Here is a 20,303-nt window from a genome sequence, read left to right as displayed (position 1 = left end):
GTTGACCCCCGGCGCCTCTGTTCCAATCTCCAATTCACACAAGGCGTGAAAGATGACAAGCTATAATTGATCAGGTTCTAAGGCGTAGTCTGCTATTCCTCTCAGCCAAGTCATGGCAAAGATATTTTGACTCTCTGAACGTAACGCAATCTGATACAGGAGTTGAACTTTACCACGAGATGAAAATCACAAACATTTCACATAAAATGGCCTTGTAAAGCCGATACGGCTGACGTGCTCACAATATTGCCTGTCAACACATTCAGCAGACATGGGGCTAAATAGCATTCATTTGTAGCTGTGTTCCTGACCGCAGATAATTGTAAAGTCTTGTTTAGTGTATCTTAAATGTTGTTTGGCACAAAATGCTTCTCATATTGTACTGAAGGTAAATCTAGTCGACTGCTGTTGGGTGCAGTTTTGACATTTGCCTTTTTCTTTTACTATCTGAGCATATCTGAGATGCCCTGTCTTACAGCATTTTTTGCTGCATTTTGCTGCCACATGTCACCTTGGAAATAAAAGCCATTCTAGACTATGCAAGCGAGAAGATTGACTTCTCTTTTTCAATGCTTTAGAAAAAGACAGAAATAACAGGTTACTTGCAGGCTTGGCTCTTTGGAGTTGTGCTTAAGTTTTCCCTCTATATCTGGAAAATACTACTTGGAGTTATGCTGCAAGGATTTCGAACCCGCTTCCACCCACACCAGCATCTCATTAACAAAAGCAGAAAGGGACACTTGATTCAGGAGTTGTGGGTTTGCGAGGAGCCCCCACACCGCGATGAGCAGAAGGTAGCCAGCACACAAACAGTGCAGCCACAGTGGCCCGAGGCGAGACCAAAATACAGGGGAGTGAGAAAAGGGGGGTAATTTAAGGTCAACATCCGTCTCTGACGATGAATGGTTTGTGGTCAGGTAAGGACCTCATCAAGGGAAACGCTTATCTGAGGAACACATCCATCTAACTGCGCTGATTACTGAGAAGGTAAACACAGCCCCTGAAACCAAACCACCGAGGCAGAGCTGTGCCTTGGCTTCACTACAGCTGTCCCACAGAACTCCTAATAAGGCTCCCAAAACATGATAAGGTTTGTACTTGTTTGTGCATGCAGCACACTGCTGTTTATTACAACCAGATCTACAGTAACACATTTAATATGACTTAGAAATGATTTAAAATGTAGTAAAATAGAAAGGAATACAGGTTTATAAGCCAAGGAACTCCAAACAGCATTTCGAGCATCTAGCTTCGGTATCACGATGCATTTCCAAGTGAAACAGGACAGGCGGGACATAATTTTGGGAGGAATTTAATCTGACCTTTGACAGTGGGCGTGTCATAACAAATATGGAGAATTTTGCCCTTTCAACACCTTCATGACCCGTGTTACCAGAGCAGGCAGATGTACCCCTTTTGATATAAGAATACAAAGTTTTTAAATGTAAAATAACACCTAACAGGATCTCCAGCTTGGCTTTGCCGGTGCCAGAATCCTTGGCAGGTGATGAGGTGGTCCCCAATTCCCCGTAGGAGTGTGAGTGTCTGTGTGAGCAGTGTAAACGGTTAAACTGGGATGTTAAGTCTCACCATGTGGGAGTTATCACCCAGCTCTCTGTAGTGAGGAGGACAGGAGCGAGAGATTGCCTGTGTCAGCCTGAACTGCTGCTGCCACAGCTTTCCCGGAAAAAGACAAGAGTCACTTCAAAAATAACTCCAGCAAAGAGGTGAGACTTTCAGCAAACAATGTGATATCGCGGTATCTGTGTTTCAAAAACCGACAATTATAAAAGCAGCTGAACTCCTGTTAAAGATGGTGAGCAGATACAAGTATTGAGTAAATGACAGGAAAGATTTAACATCTTAAAGGCTGATTCGGCCTAAGCGTAATTGCCACAATGGTCCGTTGGCTTTAACTGATTTGTCAATTCTGTGTATATAAACAACAAAGAGCAAATCAGGGGCATTTGCAGCACCTACCATTGCACTCCTCCTCCTAAACGCTGTCAGAATCACAATAGAAGTCATTGCAGCAGAACCAGAGACATCGTATTTTTCTTGTCTCTTCTTGTCAAAGCATCCTGCCTACATTACCCACAATGCAACACAACCACTGACTGTTCAGTCAGAAAAGCCAAAAAAAACAACAACCAGCGGCTGCATTTCAATTGGCATTATCCACAGCTAAGTAATACAAACTTCCTTCTGTCAATCAAATTCCTGCCGTCACCTGAAGGCAGTCCACTATGTTTACCTTGATTAAATCACCTACAAATGACATCATGCGACAAAATAACACACACACTTCTGCATGGATCAGACTGGTTGGTTGCACATCAGTCTTATGCCTGGTTATATGAGATACACTGGACTATCGGGGCTCATCAATCATGTGCACAGTAGCCTCCTTTTAAACTCTTCTTTAAAATGTATTATGACACACTTCAACAACAAGGTCCTGTATGTGTTTAAGGAAACGAATCCAGTTCTACCTGAACCAAAGACAGTTTAATTAAATGTTCATGTAAATGCAATGGTGTTGAAAAATCATGTGTCATAGTTGTCCATAGCTGCTGCCTGCTTCACTCTATAAAATGTAAGGATCTTTCTAATATAATTTCAAAATTCTTTGCAAAGTTTTTTGGGAAGGTCACATTTCACCTGCCGTGAATTTTTGTCTTTTATCAGGCTGAAGTTGACTTTAGACTTCACCTAAATGTCACTGTCAGTCAAAAATGCATTGAAGAGACATCTGACTGTCAAGTGTAATCAGCCGTAATCCTGCAAAGTTCTAGACCCCCAGCCTGATATGTGATGAATGTTAATGCTGCTGGGTGAATGGAGGCCCGTACAACTGCCTGCAAAGACAAACAAGCCCTAAAGCAACATCAGCACCAGTCTTTAAATAGGTGAGTGAGCAGCAGCCAAATTAGGTTTCCTGCCAGGGTGCCACCTGCAACTGAACACCTTTTGTTTAGACTCCAGTTGTACAGCAACACTATGAGTATGTGATGTACATAGAGTGTGAATGGAAACTGGTTTGCCTGCTTGAATGCATGCGTGTGTATTTATGACAATGTGTTCAGCTAAACCGATAAAAAAGTAGCATGTACTCGCAGTGCATGTACTGTTGATGCACTGCATCTGAGTTTTGAACACTACAGAGGGAGGAAAGGACAGTATAAACAGTGCACACCACACACCCGAGGGCATACACATACACCAAATTTGCAAAGTGACACACTTTAGCTTCATCAATTCTTCATCAATTGCTCCATCGCTGCATCGTTTCTGATACAAATAAAGGCTGGAGCTGGGTCTTGAGAAAAGCCCCTAACATCAAAACAGCTCCGGGCCGTATTATCCAGTAAATTTGTTCCATTGTTAAAAATGTAGAGAGTAATCTCCCATGGTGCTGCTGGCAACTAGGTCAGACACATTCAATATTCGCTGACAAGGAGCCAGTGTGGAAATGAAACAGATGATCTGTAGTGCTATGTTGCATCTCGTATTATTATTAGTTTGTGCACGTGAGCCCACGTTGTTGGTACATCTGTATACTTCGTCCTCAACAGCAGGAGATTAGAACAGGCATAAACACAACTGCAGGTTTCATATTGCATAACATGTCTCAACCCTGCACCTCAGGGACAAAACACTTTACATACCATTCAAATCATCTGTTTACTCTACTTACCCAACTCAATGCAGAGCTCCTCCTTTATTTCCATGCACTCTTCCTACAACTATTAGACATGAGGCTCTGGGTTGGACCACTTTACTACCTCAAAATACTAGCCTTGAAGGGAAATTAATTTGTTGGTTGTTAATATTATTATACACCTAGGGGTGGGCATGATGAAGGCATATACTGTGCCATAGGGAAATACACATTTGCCAGCCATCATTATTGTAAAATTAGAATGATTCTTGCACATGGTAATATTAAGTACCATATTCTGTGATAGAGCATTTTATCCATCATGCCAATCTTATGTATACCTGATCAACACTTCCTGGGTGTAATGTGGTAGTATATACTGTTCTAAATCAAGTTTTAGTCGCTGGCAGGACATGAAAAAAAAAACACATTTCCTGTAATGGGCAACTATGCAAAGGTCTTTCAAATAGGCTACAGAAGTCCTGCAAATGACCATGACAGCTATACAAATGTGCAGCCAGAGAGGTGTATTCTGAGTACTACTACTCCATTTTAATGTATAACTTCACATGGCGGTATTTACAGGTATTGAGGGATCCGGTCTATTATTTGTAAACTTACTCAGAGCCCAGAATGCTCATTTTTGGTGCTACTTCATGTCAGTGTATGAGCAGGCCACGAGCATCCCAATTCGACCAGTGGAACAAAAATGTGCCACGGGCGGCAAAACATAAGACCCACCAAGCAAGTATGTACAACAGTGTTCAAATGCACAGGTAGACATTTTGCAATACCACGTCCAGGTCTTCTAACATGTCCACTGGCACGCCAAACTGGTGAAAAAACAAGGCCTGTAGTGTAGGGGGGACATCTTAAACTGAGAGACAATTAGGAAAAATTAATTATATTCCAGACCCACAGTTTTATACATATGCATGTGTCAATCTGCTCCTTTGTTTAATGACATTTATACAACTGAATTTAGGCCAAAGACACACTGCACACATGAAAATCAAAACGAACAGTAATTTTGTGTATCAAAGACGTCAAAATATGCAATTAAAAAATCTGATTAAAGACTAACACTATCAGCATTTGCGAGAGATGCTGATAAAGAAGTCCTCTAACTCTAAGAAGTTTTTCATGCAGACGTAATATTATGCACTGTATCATTAATATTGATAAAAAGCTAGCCAACGACCCCAAGTTATAGCTGGTTCTAAAGGATAGGCCTACATTATTCATTGAAGCTTGATAGCTAATATTAAGGAACTCGAGCATGTACGTCTAAAACGGTGGGTCTGGAACTGCTGCGTCTAGACCTGCTTGGGCTCTCTGCCTCTGCCTGTCAATGATATTATAATTTCCTAATAAATACTAAGACGTTTTTCAAGAAATCTCTTGGAAATTTCGGTTTTCCAGAAAATTCCAAGCAAATTTCATTAAGTTCTTTCCAGGAAACCTCCAGGGAAATTAGAGCGCTATCGGGGGAAAACATTTTTTTACCTGAACAGGATACTGTCTCAACAAGAAGCATTTATCTTCCAAAATGTATAATGAGATCACATTAGTACATGTTTACAAGGAGAAACACAACTCCACTCGAATATTTGATAAGACTGCAAGAATCCAGGATTGTCCTCAACCAACTACAAAAACACACAGAAACATGAAGCAAAGAAACAATAAATACTCCATGCCCATCTATCTTAGTCTAATGAGATATTCCCTTTCCTTTGCTGTATCTTTAGCAGCAAGGCAGTCGAGGAATGACAAAAAACAATCCCTACCCCAGAACCACGGCTATTACAGATGAGGACGAGGCATAATGAGAGGAAATATGACACAGGTTCATGTAGAGTTCACCTGCCTGGAAGTGGAAAACTTTTGTGTACTTGTTGCACATCTTGTGCTGGCTCATCAGCGTCAACCCTTTGAGTTGTCTACAGTTTGCAACTGTCAGTTGACGTACTGATACCATTTTTCACAAAGCCAAGACTTTTGCATCTCACTAATGATAGTGGTTTCCCTGCAGAGTGACATGCTCTGTGTTTACATTGCCATCTCTAAAATAAAGTCATGTTCACATGACATGTAACCATGGTGAAGTGACGAGTCAAGTCCTGAGGGTACCAACTCTGTGCTCATTTACATTTTAAAATAGTGAGAATACTATAGCGTGGCCTCGAGGCCATATCTGATTATGCAGTTGAGTTAAAAAAAAAACAACAAAATCAATTTCACAAAGCTACTTTGCTCAGTAAGCCACTAACTTATTGGACTTACGCCAAACACCAGCATGAGGTCACACACTCCCACATGGATGGAAAAGTAATTACAATTCTCATTTTGCCAAAGAGGCAAAGATCAATACACTCTGGTCCCCACATAACGTGGAACTTATGCAAGTAAGTATATGGTAGGTATAGGCTGACTAACCATAACCTTCTCGACCCAACACAAACCCTACTGAATAATGTGATTTGCCTTGCACCTCTCAAATTAGGGCTTGTAATTGAGTAATAATTCAATACTTTTTTGGTACACTGTACAGAGCATGGTATTTTAAACTGTCAAATTAATCAATTAGTTGATCAAAAAATAATTTATCAGCAAATAACAATCAAGCAAACAGAGGTTTAGGCTTAAAAGAATGCCCCTTTAAATAAAACCTGAGTTACATCAGTAAACCGAGACAAACTGAAAAGTTTGCACTGAAAATCTGAATATATCAGTGAAGCAATATCTAATTCCAGTTGTTCCTCTCATGTCACAAGTTTGCATAACATAGACACACATTGATCCGTTAGCCTAAACACCATCCAAGACACTGTGATCCAGATACTTCTCATTACAATGAATAGTTTATTCTGAGGCATAGTATCTTATCAGACAACTGGGAGACACGAGCAGCTACCACAGACAGCGATTTCTAATTGCTTCCTATTCGGGAAAGAGACGAGAGGAATCAGGGGATGAAATTAAGGAATAGAAAGAGAAAAAAAAACAAAAGAGTGCAATAACATAGAAGATCAAAGCCACAGCAGCAACCTCCTCTGCTGATTCTCATTATCGCTAGCGGATACTGATACAGTCTAATTCCCATTTGGGAGCCGCACTCCTTACCCATACACTTACAGTATGCACATGCATGTACATACACACACAAGACCTCCTTGTCAGACAATCACTTTATCCTTACCTGTACAAAGGCTACAACAATTGAGCTCACAATACTCCACCTACACATATGTTTTTATGTCATGTTTCTGTTTTTTGTTCTTTTTAGCCTTACCAAAGATTCAGATCCAAACATATGAATACAGCAACAGTGTTGCGGGGCATGTAGAGGCAGGGCAGAAACCTGTGACACCATGCCTCATACTCCGACTGCTACATTTATACATCTGCATGAATGATGGCCTGTTTTTGTAGTAACAGGAGAAAAGAATGGAACTCAATGAGGATGAGTGCTAGACTCAACAAGGTGCAGCCTGGAGCGAGTAATAAAAGGCTAGTTATGCTAGATAAATGATGCTGTCTATAGCAACCACATACACACACACACACACACACACACACACACACACACACACACACACACACACACACACACTAACACACACACACAACTTAATTCCTTTGGTAAATTCCTCAGCAATCCTAGACAGGCTACCCCATCTGTCAGGGGAGGAAAGGGGTCAGGATTAATGTGTGTGTGTGTGAGACTGTGTGTGTGTGTGTGTGTGTGTGTATCTGATATAGTGCAAGAGTAGGTGAACTCCAAAGCCGTTCACACACTGCTTGGCTGCTACCCAACGATCTGGCTAATAAAGTAGAAGACTGATTAGCCCAGTTAGCCGGTTAGCTAATGGGCTAACAACAACACCCTGCTGCTACTGACAGAAAGCACAACAGATGAGCTAAAACAAAAGTTGAAGAGTTCAAAGAAAATCATTTTTTCATGAGTTTTGGCATATGCCGTATACACTATATGCATAGAGACAACACACATGCTTGAATCCACATAGGCACACATACTTATACACAAATACACCTCCTCTTATATACTCTTAGGTCGAACAGATTTCTAATCTGACACTCGGCCAGATGGGTCATCCCTAATTCGAGGTACAGGGATGAAGGAAGTCGGGAGCCTAGATACATGATGGGGGTGGAGGTGGAGGTGGTGGTTGTATAAGAATAGGCAGTTGTTTATCCAGAAAAGGAAAAACCTGAACTGAACATCTAAAGTTAATAGTTGATTATTTTGGGAAATACCTTCTTTCCGAGGGTGAGATGAGAAGACCGATATCAATCTCATATCTGTGTGTTGAATGCAGAGCTGGAACCAGGATGGGATGGGATTAGCCTAGCATAGCATTAAAACCAGAAGCAGAGTTAACAGCTAGCCTGGCTCTGTCCAAAGTGAAAAATTGGACCTAACTCTCCTAAAACAAAAAAAATGCTTTTATATTTCCATTTATGAACAGATTAAAAAAAAAAAAAACAATAAGAGGTGCTACTAATCATATTTTTGAACAATGTGAGAGTTAACAATGCAGGGATCTATCTGCTGTGAGCAGGAAGTGCTTACAATGAACAGGCCCAAGTTTGCTCAAGAAACTTAGAAAGTATAACTTATTGTAGAAAGGCCATTAATTATTAATCAATAAGAAAATATCACCAGTACCACCACCATTGTGAACTTCTGTTTTTCAAGTATGAACAGAATTCTTGAGCAAGTTCCCAAAGGAAACCCCCAATTTACAGCAATGAGTTTCACTGGTGTTGAAGCTTATGTGAGGATTTCAGGGCACTTTTCTTTAGAGGGGAAACAATCAGCCTCATAACAAAAGAGGATCAAAACACAACTCAGTGGAGTTCTATGCCATGGCACTAATACAGCACTCTTTACTAACCATAACCCTAATACTAGTAATCGATTAGTTGAGTGGTCCACCACTTTGCTCTCCAGAGAGTGATTACTACTTGGTGATCACCTAACTTTCCTATGTGTACCATCATCAGCTCAAAATTTCACTTTGTAGTATAGTATAATAACGGCTATGATAAAAAAGTAAAAAAGTAAAGCCAGATTAGTACTATACCTTACGTATTTAGTACTTTTTAGCCCCCAAATCTGTTTAATTCAACTGATCTGAGAGCTTGCAATCCATTGTGCCTCACGTAATTGATCGTGATGAGCGTTCAATATCTAACACATCATGATGACAGATTATTCACAAGCATTCACCCAGGACTCAGCCGATAATATCGTAGCAGTGATCTGATTATGATGCTGTAATCACAGCTACTTTCTGAGTCAGCCTGCAGACTTAGGCGTGGCTTACTGCAGTTACCTGTGTGTTTTATGAAAAAGTGCCCAAGACTTGTGAAGGTTTGAGTCATGAGTAAATTATGTGCGGATCAAATGGCTGATACAATAGATGTTCAAATTTGATCTTTTGCCTTTGTGTCTTGGCTGTTTGTCCATCTGTCCATTAGAATGACCTAAAGGCCTTCTATTTACCAAGACAGAAGAGAGGGTTGGGCTGCGGGTCAAGATGAAAGCAAGCATGTGTTACTACAAAAGACATTGTAATCATGAAGGCCTTTGAAGAACCTCTAGTCTCTAATGGTCCCCTTTTGGGGAGGGGCAAACAGCACCCACTTCAGTCTATCTGAGTCAAGAGTATGTGAGAGGGGTAAACTTTGGGTGACATGACTTTACAAGTCAAGCTGTCACTCTAAATGTACCACAAAGTGAGTAGCTGGACGGAGGCTGCAGCCTTCTGTGTAACCACTATATATATCTACAATGAAGCCACATGATTTGTCAGCTTGCAACAGCTAAGCAAAAAGAGGGAGGCTGTGGTAAGTCCACTTAAATTGACTGAGCACCCAACCTGATGTCAGCAGATGGCTGATTGGAAAAGAAACCTCCCATCTCAGCTCGCTGTCCATCAGCCAGCCTCAGTGCCACTGCTAATCCCCTCGGGACACCGCAAGTCTCCTGTGCCACATCCCAGCCGGCTTCACCATCAGGTTCCTTCACCCAGCATCACAGGAGCTCCAGCCACGATAACACAAATACTGGTGTTTAAAGACTGATGCTGGTTTTATTATGATATTTTTTTTTAGCAAACCCCAGTATTTTGTGCTGATATTTAGACTTCTCACCATTTTGATTGCGACACGCTTTTCTAAAGCAGCATTTAAGACAAGAAAAACACAGACCTTCCACTTAAACCAGAGGTTTTCAAACATCTGTGGGTAGAGGGTGAGGAAGGGTAGAACGGAGGACACAGGGGTGGGGATGTGAGGAAAAGACACTGCATGAGGATGCCAGTGATGAACAAAAAAAATAGTCAACTGTTTCAGCAACAAGCAGTGGCTGTCACTCTCAAAGGTGGTTTAATACCCTTAGCGCCTGATGCAGATATCTGCACTCCTTATAACTGCAGAACTTGCTTGAGAATTATCACATTTTTACATTTCCTGTGGTATTTAAGTAGTCCAATGATAGTTGGCTGTACATCCATGGGTACACTGCAAACATGAATTGCTAATAGCTAATTCAGCTAACTTTTAATGGTGGAAGTTTGCCAAAATGTCAACAAATATAGCCTGAAAAACGTGGCTCAAGTTACAGTCCACAGCTTAGCTCACTGAATCCAGGACAATATTATACATTTATACTGTTGCAAAGAGAAAAAAATCGTTGATTTAACACTGTTTTTGACCGATTAGTGCTTGCAACTAAGGAGGCATAGGAACTAATATCAGGACTAAAAGGCCCTTTTGCATGACCACCTCATTTGTAGAATTGTGAAGATTTGATAACTTGTAATCGATAATGGATTAAAAAGCAATGGTTTTGTATAAGGCAATTTCTAACTGTCCAAAATCTAAAGATACTCATCTAACCATAGTGTAACAGAGAAAAACAGCGAATGTTCACACAGGAAAACCTAGAACTTTTGGTATTTTTGCTATTAAATGACCTAAATTAATCAATTATCAAAAAAACAGGTGATTAATTTTTTGTTAATGAACTATCAATTAACCAACTAAGCACTCATTTTAGCACTAGATCTTTGCAAGTTACTATTGCGCAACTGTGAACTGCGAGGGAGACTGAAGAGACAATGATTCTGTGATAGGAGGGTTGAAATTCAAAGGTAGGAGAAACTGAGATGCATTAGTTTTAGAAAAGAGTTAATTCACACAAATACTGCTAAACAGTAATAGTAATAGTGTGTCACTTTATTACGTAGCTGTCACAATCCCGAACAACCTACAACATAAGCACACACGGAGACTAAGTCCCCTTCTGCTAAGTACATGCCGTACACCCAGCCAGACCAGCTGATCAGACGCACCCTCCACTAACACTTTGTGCTTTTGTCTGTCCACCACATGCTTGGTCACTCCCTGACCCCCGAGTCCCCCCGCCCCCAACGTCCTCCAGTTACAGAGTTCAGTCCATACGCAGGTGCCTCCCTCCTCCATCTGCACCCAGCCCCTGCCCGAGGCTTAGCCTGGAGGCATGGGAATGTCTAGCATGTCAGCCTGACACCACCATAACAGCTTAGAAAGCACCTGACGTCTCCAGCGGCTTCGCACTTACGGATATGTTGTGTTTGTTATCATAACACTATTTAAGTGCACAAGAGCGTCAGAAAAGGCTTTAATCATAATCATGAGAAATCTAAATATTTGCGTCATTTTTGCTTTCATATAAATCCGACATAGTCAGCACTAGAGACTGTAATGTTCCTTCTACGTTACAAAACAAAAGTGATCGGACAAACAGCAGTTTTAATATTTTGCTGTTCTTAGAGTTTTATATATAGTTGGCTAAAAAAGATAAATTTGTACTGTGGGTGGCACATCAGGATGAGCCCTGGGACCATTAAAATTAAAAGGTTTTATCCTACTGGAAGCATGAAAGTATTCAGCAAATTGGTCTCACCATGGCAGGACTAAACTGGATTAAATCCAGCCCCCAGGACGCAACCATCAAAATAAGACTAAACAGGGCCCTTAGTCCAGTTACCTTGTTACTGTTTGAGTCACTTAGGAAGTTTTAGCTTTGACATGATGGCATGTTATGTCACTGAAAGCTACTGTAGAGAAGAAGGACAAGCTAACCAGCACAGACCAGCTAGCTCTGACCATCAACTGCTGGACAGCTCTCACAAACGAAAGCCACATCACAGCTACCTGCCACCTCATCAGTGCTGACTGGAGATGCAGTCCAGTGTGCTCCTCAGCTCAAAACTGGCCATCAATGGTTGTCAGGCAAAAATTGACCAACACTGACATCTCTATTGGGAATGGCAACTGAAAAGGGCAGCTCCAGTTGGGTTTTTTGCTACGCTAGCCTCATGGTGCTAGGAATGACAATGTCTAGTACCAATCCCTACTCGTTGTGAATGTGTTCACATTAGCATTTAGCCCAAACCACCACTGTGCTTAAATACAGCTACACAGACTTGCTACTGTGACTGTGGGTTAATAGTCTTGTTGCTACCATGTATAGTATGATGTATAGTGGTGATGGTTATCAACATTTCCCATATCCATTCCAACTATCAATGTTGTGGCATTGTATGAATATTTATGCACACCTCGGTAGTCCAGGAAAACAAGGTTTTCTAGGAAGAAAAAATAATGAGTTTGCAACATAGACAAACACGCAAGAATTCTTTTTGAGTTAGTAAGTAAAACAAATAACCTGGCAATAGTACAGTGCACAACTCCATGTTTGGGGCGGCTGGTTTTAAAATCTTTTCAAAGCAGGTCACTACTAACCGATCAATCAGCCTTTATTGACAGGGCCGTTCTGTAAATGGGAGACAGTGGGGGTCATCTGTACAGCCCTCACTGCTAGCCACAGCATCTGTTGTGCTGCAGTCAGACGCTGCAGGCTCTGACTGGACTGACAAATGATTAAACCACTGACAATGTCCTGCGAGGTCCTGGAGGATCAGCAGTGTTGAAAACAGTGTGTGCGTGCGCGCGAGAGCCACCTAGATTAAGACAGGAATACGTGTTCAAAATCCATTTTCTATTTGTGCAACAATTGAACAATTTTTAGCAAAAGTTTCAGCAATATCTTTGCTCTTGGTGTGCAGGTGCTAAATGATGAGCCATAAACACATTATACAAGTATACAACTACACTTTTATCAGTAGATATGTGGTCAGCTGCTATGTTACCTGGTAAAGGTCCAACTTAGCTCAGGAAAGCCAACTGAGGTCTTTTGATGAACACATATGATATAGATAGATACTTAATCATCAATAAAAAAAATACAGAAACATATGCAGCAATTCATTGATAGAAGCATTAATATACATGCTGACCATTGTTGCTTTCGAGTGGTTTCCTACACAATTTACTCACACTGCTTACTCTTCAGCCAACCCGTTAACTGACATCATCCTTAAGGTTATACACTTGAACTGGCACTGACTCCTTTGAGGACTTCCACTTCAACTGACACTTCAGGGCTTGACATTGACCATGGCCCCTGGCCACAAAATGTTGTTCTGTGGCCACCACCATCCCCTGTAGGTGATCCCCTGTGGCCACATAGTTTATCAGGTCTATCTTGTCTGAATGAGATTACCTGTCTAAGTAAAGGTTAAATAAAAGAAAAGAATCCCACACTGTGAGCCTTTTTTTCAACGCAACATTACAGTTCCACGAACATCCCAATTCATTTCTGCCTTTTACTTCAACATACTACAAAAACACTGAATAGTACTCATTGCCGGCTACCTGCAGATATCTTGGGACTGAGGTATGGGTTTACTGAGCCTATTCAAACTGCTAACATGATCATACAGAAGAACCAGGAACTAAAGGAAAATGGAAAAAAAGAAACAAAACTTATATTGACTAAGAAGGCTGCAGTTGGAAGTATGTATTATAGGTGTTCTTCTGCTTTTTGTACGGTTTTAGTCCAGACAGGAGGGAGTGAGAGAGAGTATGTATGATGCACAGGCTCTCTGAAACCCTCTATTAAAGGGGCCCCAGGACTAAATCATTTAAGAGCAGATACAGAACTTTTTGATGTTTTAGTGTCATTTATCATCACACTGCAGCATCTGCTCTCTGCGTCGGGTCTACATGCGCTACTGTAAGTGTAATAAAACCTACCAAAATAAAAAGCCAATACTTTTATCAATAAACCTGTTTAACAAGCATTAACATGCTAACATGGAGAAAAGCGATATTTCAATCTGCTCTCTCCACAGTCTCTCATCCACTGCCGCTATGTTTCACACCAACCACGACCACACGCTAGCTCCGCTAATAGCAAACTGCTACAAACAAAAACAAAAGCTGTCTGTATGTGCTCGAACTGTTTAGCTTAGTTTGCCACGTATGTTCAAATTTGGGGTATTCTTGTAAACTTAGCTGCTGGTTGAGAGAAAGCAGCCCCTCCTCGCTCTGCTCGTGGTACCTGGCGCGGTAATTGAAAGTTTTTCAGGCTGTTTCAGTATTTAAACTTTTTCTATTGTTTCATCTGAAAGATTTTAGCAGCAAGCACACCTACAATTTTCTTCAAAAAAGTTTCTAGCTAATTTTCTTTATTTTTTCCAACACTTGTACTTCTGTATTTATTCTTTCATTGATTTATTCAAATACCTATATATTTATTTTGTTCACATTTATGCATAAGTCATGTTTTGTCTTCCATAATTTTCACCTGGGAGCTGCTCAGCACAGCGGAGCATTTGGCCACTGAGCTGCTCTACAGATGGACTGCCTTGCTCAAGGGCACCGTGACGGCAGCGTATAAAACAGCAGAGAACACTACTCTTTTCCTTTCCCTGCATTTTCTCAGCCAGCTTGGCCGTCATTGGTTGTTCAAAAACAGAAGTGCACAGCAGCACAGCAACAGACAGTATCACTTTTAATATTCTCTGCCAAGCAGTGCTCACTGTCTATGTAGTGTGTAAAGTGTGTAACAGGCTTTTTCCTGACATCCACAGCTTTGTTCCCGGAGCTGTCACTGAGCAGCCAGCCATGCTGATGAAAGCCCGGAACAGATAACGCCACAAAGAGAGGCTTCAACTTCACAGCCTGCCTGGCCTTAACTTTCCACAAGCCAGGATAAGGGAGAACCCTGTCATTTACGACAATGCTACAGTAAAGAAAGCTCGCTTGTCGCCTGACTTGAAATCTACACAGATAAGGAACTCTAAAAGAACAAAGCCCCGTACAACCCACACAGCAAGATGCACGAGCTGCAGGGGTCTGCGTTTAGGAGATTAGCTTGGGTTGTGCCGCAGTTTGAATCCACTTAGTTTCAAATTGTCCCCGACCTGACTGCTGGAAGGGGGCTGTGTTTTGTGGTCGACAGCTGAACCCGATCCTGCGGTTATCGCAGGGAAACTGCACTCGGGTTAGAGGCAACGAGGACATCACGCACAGTAAGAGCTCTGGTTCTGCTATCTAAGTTCTACTTCAGAGTGGAAACAGCTATACTCCCAGGCCCAGAGCGAAGAACAAACACAAAACAGCTTAGTAAAAAACACAAAGCCATGCATCCCCCTGCCTCTCGTTAGCTCCATACTCACTGGTTTTGTTGCACTTGACTTTGGAGAGAAGTTTATGCGCCTGCAGAAGATCTCCACTCTTCACTGCCACCAGCAGATCCTGTTCTTTCCCCATGATTACAGGCCTAACCACAGACACACAAACTGCTCACAGTCGACAGCCAAGGCTCCTTTTGTTGTCTTTTCAATGCTCCTTCAGGCGAACAGTTTCAGCAAACATTTGTCAGCAAGTTCACACGTAGCTGCTGAATCCCAGCCATGGAATGACACTGTGAATAGAGGGTTCAGCAGCATCTAGAGTGAAGGAGAATCAGGTAAACCGGTCCAGGACGTCTTTTTCCTCTTGTTGTTGAAGTTTAGGTCCATTATCTCTGATGGGCGCCCAGCTGTTCGACGGTGATCTTAGATCTGGAGTTACAGTAGGACTAGTAGAGGTTTAGTTGCCTGCAGGCCTGCGTGTACGTTCATAGTCTTTTTCTGTCAAACTGGGGGCAGCAGCAACTTAACCTGCGATTACAGTGCGAAGGGAATGCTAGAAAGACAGAGACAGAGAGAAATCACTTTAAATGCACAGTATTTAATTTCTGTCGCTAAGGGTATCTCAGTCAAAACAATGAAAACAAAAGATGTGTTTTGATGTCATCCTGAAGTAGCATGAGATCATGGGAGTTTGTTGTTAAATTGTTAAACAACCACCACTGCAGATGGAAATCTATCTAACATGACTCAGGCAGAAATGTTCAGGGACAAGGTAATTTTGCTACTCCTTTGTTATTGATCGAAATGTCAAGTGAGGCGTTGTTTGCGGACACCTGTTCAAGCTAGCCGCTGCTCGGATTTTAACGCAAGCCTATACATGTTGTTATGGTAACGGTGCTTGGAGCAGCCAAAAAGGCAGCGAGAGTTGCATTCCAGCAATCTTTTCTCATGTCACCAAACAAAAACACATTATAATACACATAATATAATAAATAAGTATTTAGATTTATTCTATGCCATTATTATACTACAAATCTTTTAATTGTTTTTCAGTTTAATTTTCAGTTTTTTTAAACATTAATAAACATATATAGTCAATGAGTAATCCTAATCTCAATGTTGACCAAAAGAATTGTGATTATGATTTTGCCATTATTGGCAATCACCACTACTGTATAGTCTGACCAATAAATTAGCCTGGCCGTTATATCAGCCAATGCTAGCTTATTGCAGATGTATTGTAACACATATACTTTGACGAATGAATAACAACTTCTGCACAAGTATGATGTATTTTGGGACAGTTTCTCCATTACACTGTTTGTCCAAGCACTTGACAATTTTGTTTTCACCTTTCACAGTCTGTCACCAATAGTAGTTTGTCGTTTATGGCTGGGTTCCCATTTTGTTACATCTACTTTTTATTTGGGCTACATTATAGATGAATCTGTCAACTACTACTTCTGATGAATCAATTAACCATTTAGTGCAATAACTGTGAACCGTCTATCACGGTTTCCAATAGCCTGTGTTGACGCATTCAAATATCTTAATTTACAAGGGGGTCCGACGTAACTGATGGCCCAGGTCCAGTTTATGTTGGGCAAGCTGATTGGCCAGTCACTGGCCCCAGGACTGGCCAGTGACTAGCCTCGTCCACTCTTTCATGACTGGTCTAGTCATGAAAGAGTGGACGAGGGATCCTGATATATCACCAATGTAGCATGTTGAGTTGCACAGAAGCTGTCGAGTTTAGAACTACTGTGAATCTGCTCATACATTATAGTGCTTACACCCACTATGGTGGAGTTGATTCTGGAGGATGTTGTAGAGGGAGTCATCTCATATAGCAGTCTAGCCCTATTATGAGACGAGCCACGTAGCTAGCTGTACTGAGCTAAACAGCAATCGTTATGGTAACTTCTGAGGCTGAGACTACTGACATTATCCCACTTTCTCATCCTGTCTCCCCACAATCACTGTTGCTCTGTCGCACTGCTTCCTGCATAAATCCTCATCACGGGCTCCAAAGTGTTTGTGCTAGCACAGATTTTTTTAGCTAAACGTCTAACGTCGTGTGCTGTGGGTTTCTGGCAGGCAGTCTTGCTTGCACAAAGTAGCGACGGGTAGAGACAAAAGACGTGATGATGTTTTATCGTGTTTGGTTTTATGAATAGAACACGGACGGCAGTCTAAACAAGTCACGGGCTGTGCCTTCAAACACAAAGGGAGCGTTCGATTTATTGTTCCCGTCCTTGCCAAATTTGTGGGCTGAATCACTTTTCAAGATGTCGTTGCACCAGGCAAGGACCAATATTAACAACAATTATAATAATAATATAATGATGGCATCCCTATGATGTACTGTACTCTTTGATTGGATTGTAAATGACCAAATTCTCATAGTGAAAGGGTGTGATTGATAACATGACACTGTAAGTATTGCAATATACGGGCATTTGCAATTAACAGAAAGTTAATTCATTTATTTTTTGTCAATCGGCTAATCGCTGCAGCACTACTTGTGCCAAGTGACCCGTTCAACAGCATGAATGCCAAGACAGAGTGTTATGCCTTATTAGTAATCAACAAAAGTGTTTTTGATGTCAGAATTAGGCATGGGACTTTAACTTGACCCAACTTCTGTTTGTTTTCTCAGATCCAGGATGTTCGCTCCCTCAGGAGTGTGCGGCTAATCTCTCATTCTTCCCGTGCAGGAGTAAGGTCTCCGTCCATTGATAACATCCCCCCAACTTTAAGGAAGCATCCTTTCACTCGAAGTCGTGTCTGGAGTTCTGCCAGCTTACGTCTTTGGAAAAAGTTCTGCATTTTTCTCCTTCCATGAAGGAAAGTGAGATTTCAGGCAAATTGGTTTTGACACAGCGGTCAGCTCTGCCTCAATCATGAGAGACAGCAAGTGAGGAAACAACACTACAGGGAGATTAAACAACCAGGAGAAATGTTTTTAGACAAGAGCAAAAGGAGCTCTCATGTTTCTACTACTGAGGTAACATCAAAAAGATTGTTTCAGTGAGGCACAGAGCCTCCAATTAGAACAGGAGTCCATTCTGTGTGCAAAACAAAACCACAATTAGGGCTCCCAACGAAGTGGAAGAGGCAATCTTGGAGGAGATAGTGCTCGATTTGCATCTCCTTTATCTCTTAGTGAGCAGTTAGTATGCAAGCAATGGAGAAATTAACCAGCATTCAGAAGTTTTGAAAGTCAGCTGAATTTGTTTAGAAGACCTCAGAAGAATTTTAATTCTCCTTGACATCACAATAGACATGACAAACGCCCTGAAGTATATATTCTGTTTCAGCAGCAGGCTTTTGTCTTTGGCTGAGTTCATAGTCTGTGTTGTACCCTGAGTACACTTTGCAAGTCAAAAACATAAGTAAGCTATCTCGTCTTCCAATTAGGGCTGCTTGATAGGTCAGTTATACCTCCATAATACTCGGTGATCGTGCAGCAGTGTAGCCCAGCAGCAGATGCCAATGCATGTCTTTGCACTGACACATGATCTAAAACTAGCCAGGCACCTTGCCAGGCAGTAAACAACTGCACAGCCCTTTACTGACATGAGCCAGAATGTAAACAAGGAGTCCAAAATGGGCTTGTTAGCCTAAATGTCATTGGATAGAGCACTGGATAAAAGGGGTTCAGTGGCTGCGGGTGACTTTCTCATGAAATCCTGAATGACAGGTGTCGCACATGGAAAAAATGCTTCAGTCTCATGTTCTCTGTCAAAACACTCCCTGATTTATGATCCAGTGAAAACGATTTTACGTAGTAGCAAGTGAACGCATCTCAATTTACTGACACTGTTCTGGCTTCTTAATAATACGATTTTAGATTGTCATAATTGGTTAAAAAGCTCAATATTATGTTTTGGAGCGCAATTTTCATTATAACACTCAGTGATAGGCAGATAATTTCAGACCAAACCCCTTTTTTTTTTTTTATCTCTGGCAATTTAATTCCACCCCGCTTTTCAGCAAGCTCCTTTATGACAAGTTCAAAGACCTTTAAGAAATCCCTGCTTGTAAGTTCAGCATGCATTGACCATACACCTGAAGTTCGCCTGCTAATCGTCTTCCACCAAAACACCAAACAGAGAGAGGGACGACAGAGATGAAATAGTTCCTAAAAGTTGAGATTTTACTTAAATAATGTTCCGTGTGATAGTTTGCGTATATGCCGAATTTTCTAGAAAACACTAACGTTTCGTTCAAAGTTATCGGACATGTTCTACTGTCTGCTTTCAAATAAAATACCAGAAATTTTAGACTTTGACAACGCTGGGATTGTTTACCCTGAACTACTGGGAATAATGAAGGAATCACCAGCGAAATTCAGCCGGTACCTTCCACCGAAGACGCACCGTGTTTTAATCCGGCCAGCCAGGCTGTCTTTTTGGATACACTCAGTCAGGTCTGTCCGCTGCTGCCCGTCGGTTAAACCCTCCATACGTTTAGCCTCTTCCCGTCTGCCAACTTATCGGTCTCAACCGTCAAAGGTGTACGACTCTCGGTCACGGAAAGTCCAAAAACACCCGTATTTCCATCTAAACGCGGCGTTATTTGTAAGTTGTCGGCGCTTCTCTTACATTTTCCACCAGTAAATAAGTTTATATAGAGAGGAGTGTTCTCACCTGTTGTAGGCAGTGAACTGTAGGTGGTAACAGACAGATTCACTGATGACTTACTGTGGGAAGAGCGCTGGACAGCACGAGACACAGGAGCCAGCGTCAAGTATGCAGCATAAACGTATCCAACTTCCGATAGTGACTTCCAAAGTAAAGCTCTTGTTAAATAAGGTACCACAAATATTGAAACTCTGGTTGTCAAATTTCCCGTCTTTTTACTTGTTTGCAATATGCTTTGCCCCTGAGGGTAGGTAAGTTTTGCATAGACAGGAACTTTTACCAAAAATGTCTGAAGCGACTGAGTTACAATCGATTGTGGCTCTGGCCGCCACTTCTTTATGTTTTTATTCTGAAGGAACAGTTACATAACTTCTGCTATTATAGCATTTATTATCCTTCTTAACTCCGAGCAACTTAACAGTTTTGTGCCTGCTCAAT

The 20,303-nt window shown here is 41.5% G+C and overlaps 1 protein-coding gene across 3 annotated transcripts in view; it reads right to left on the bottom strand.

Moving 5' to 3' along the window:
* Nucleotides 1-19,914, bottom strand: part of LOC121624864 (caskin-2-like) — a 54,430-nt gene extending 34,516 nt beyond the window's left edge. For 2 of the 3 annotated variants that reach the window (XR_006007881.1, XM_041962813.1), the window contains exons 1-2: nucleotides 19,872-19,914; nucleotides 15,262-15,772 (exon numbers count right to left, since the gene is read on the bottom strand). Coding sequence is in view for 2 of the 3 variants with exons in the window: in XM_041962813.1 (XP_041818747.1) it covers nucleotides 15,262-15,355 (94 nt within the window). In the remaining variant the exon portion in view is untranslated. Of the gene's footprint in view, nucleotides 1-15,261; nucleotides 15,773-19,601; nucleotides 19,685-19,871 lie in introns of those variants that run through there. The other variant, XM_041962814.1, reaches the window with a different exon arrangement.
* Between the last annotated feature and the right edge of the window lie 389 nt (nucleotides 19,915-20,303).

Source organism: Chelmon rostratus, chromosome 21 (genome assembly GCF_017976325.1).
Source record: "Chelmon rostratus isolate fCheRos1 chromosome 21, fCheRos1.pri, whole genome shotgun sequence".
Lineage (NCBI taxonomy): Eukaryota > Metazoa > Chordata > Actinopteri > Chaetodontiformes > Chaetodontidae > Chelmon > Chelmon rostratus.
The sequence above is the reverse complement of the archived record's forward strand: the minus strand, read 5'-3'. Positions and strand labels throughout refer to the sequence as shown.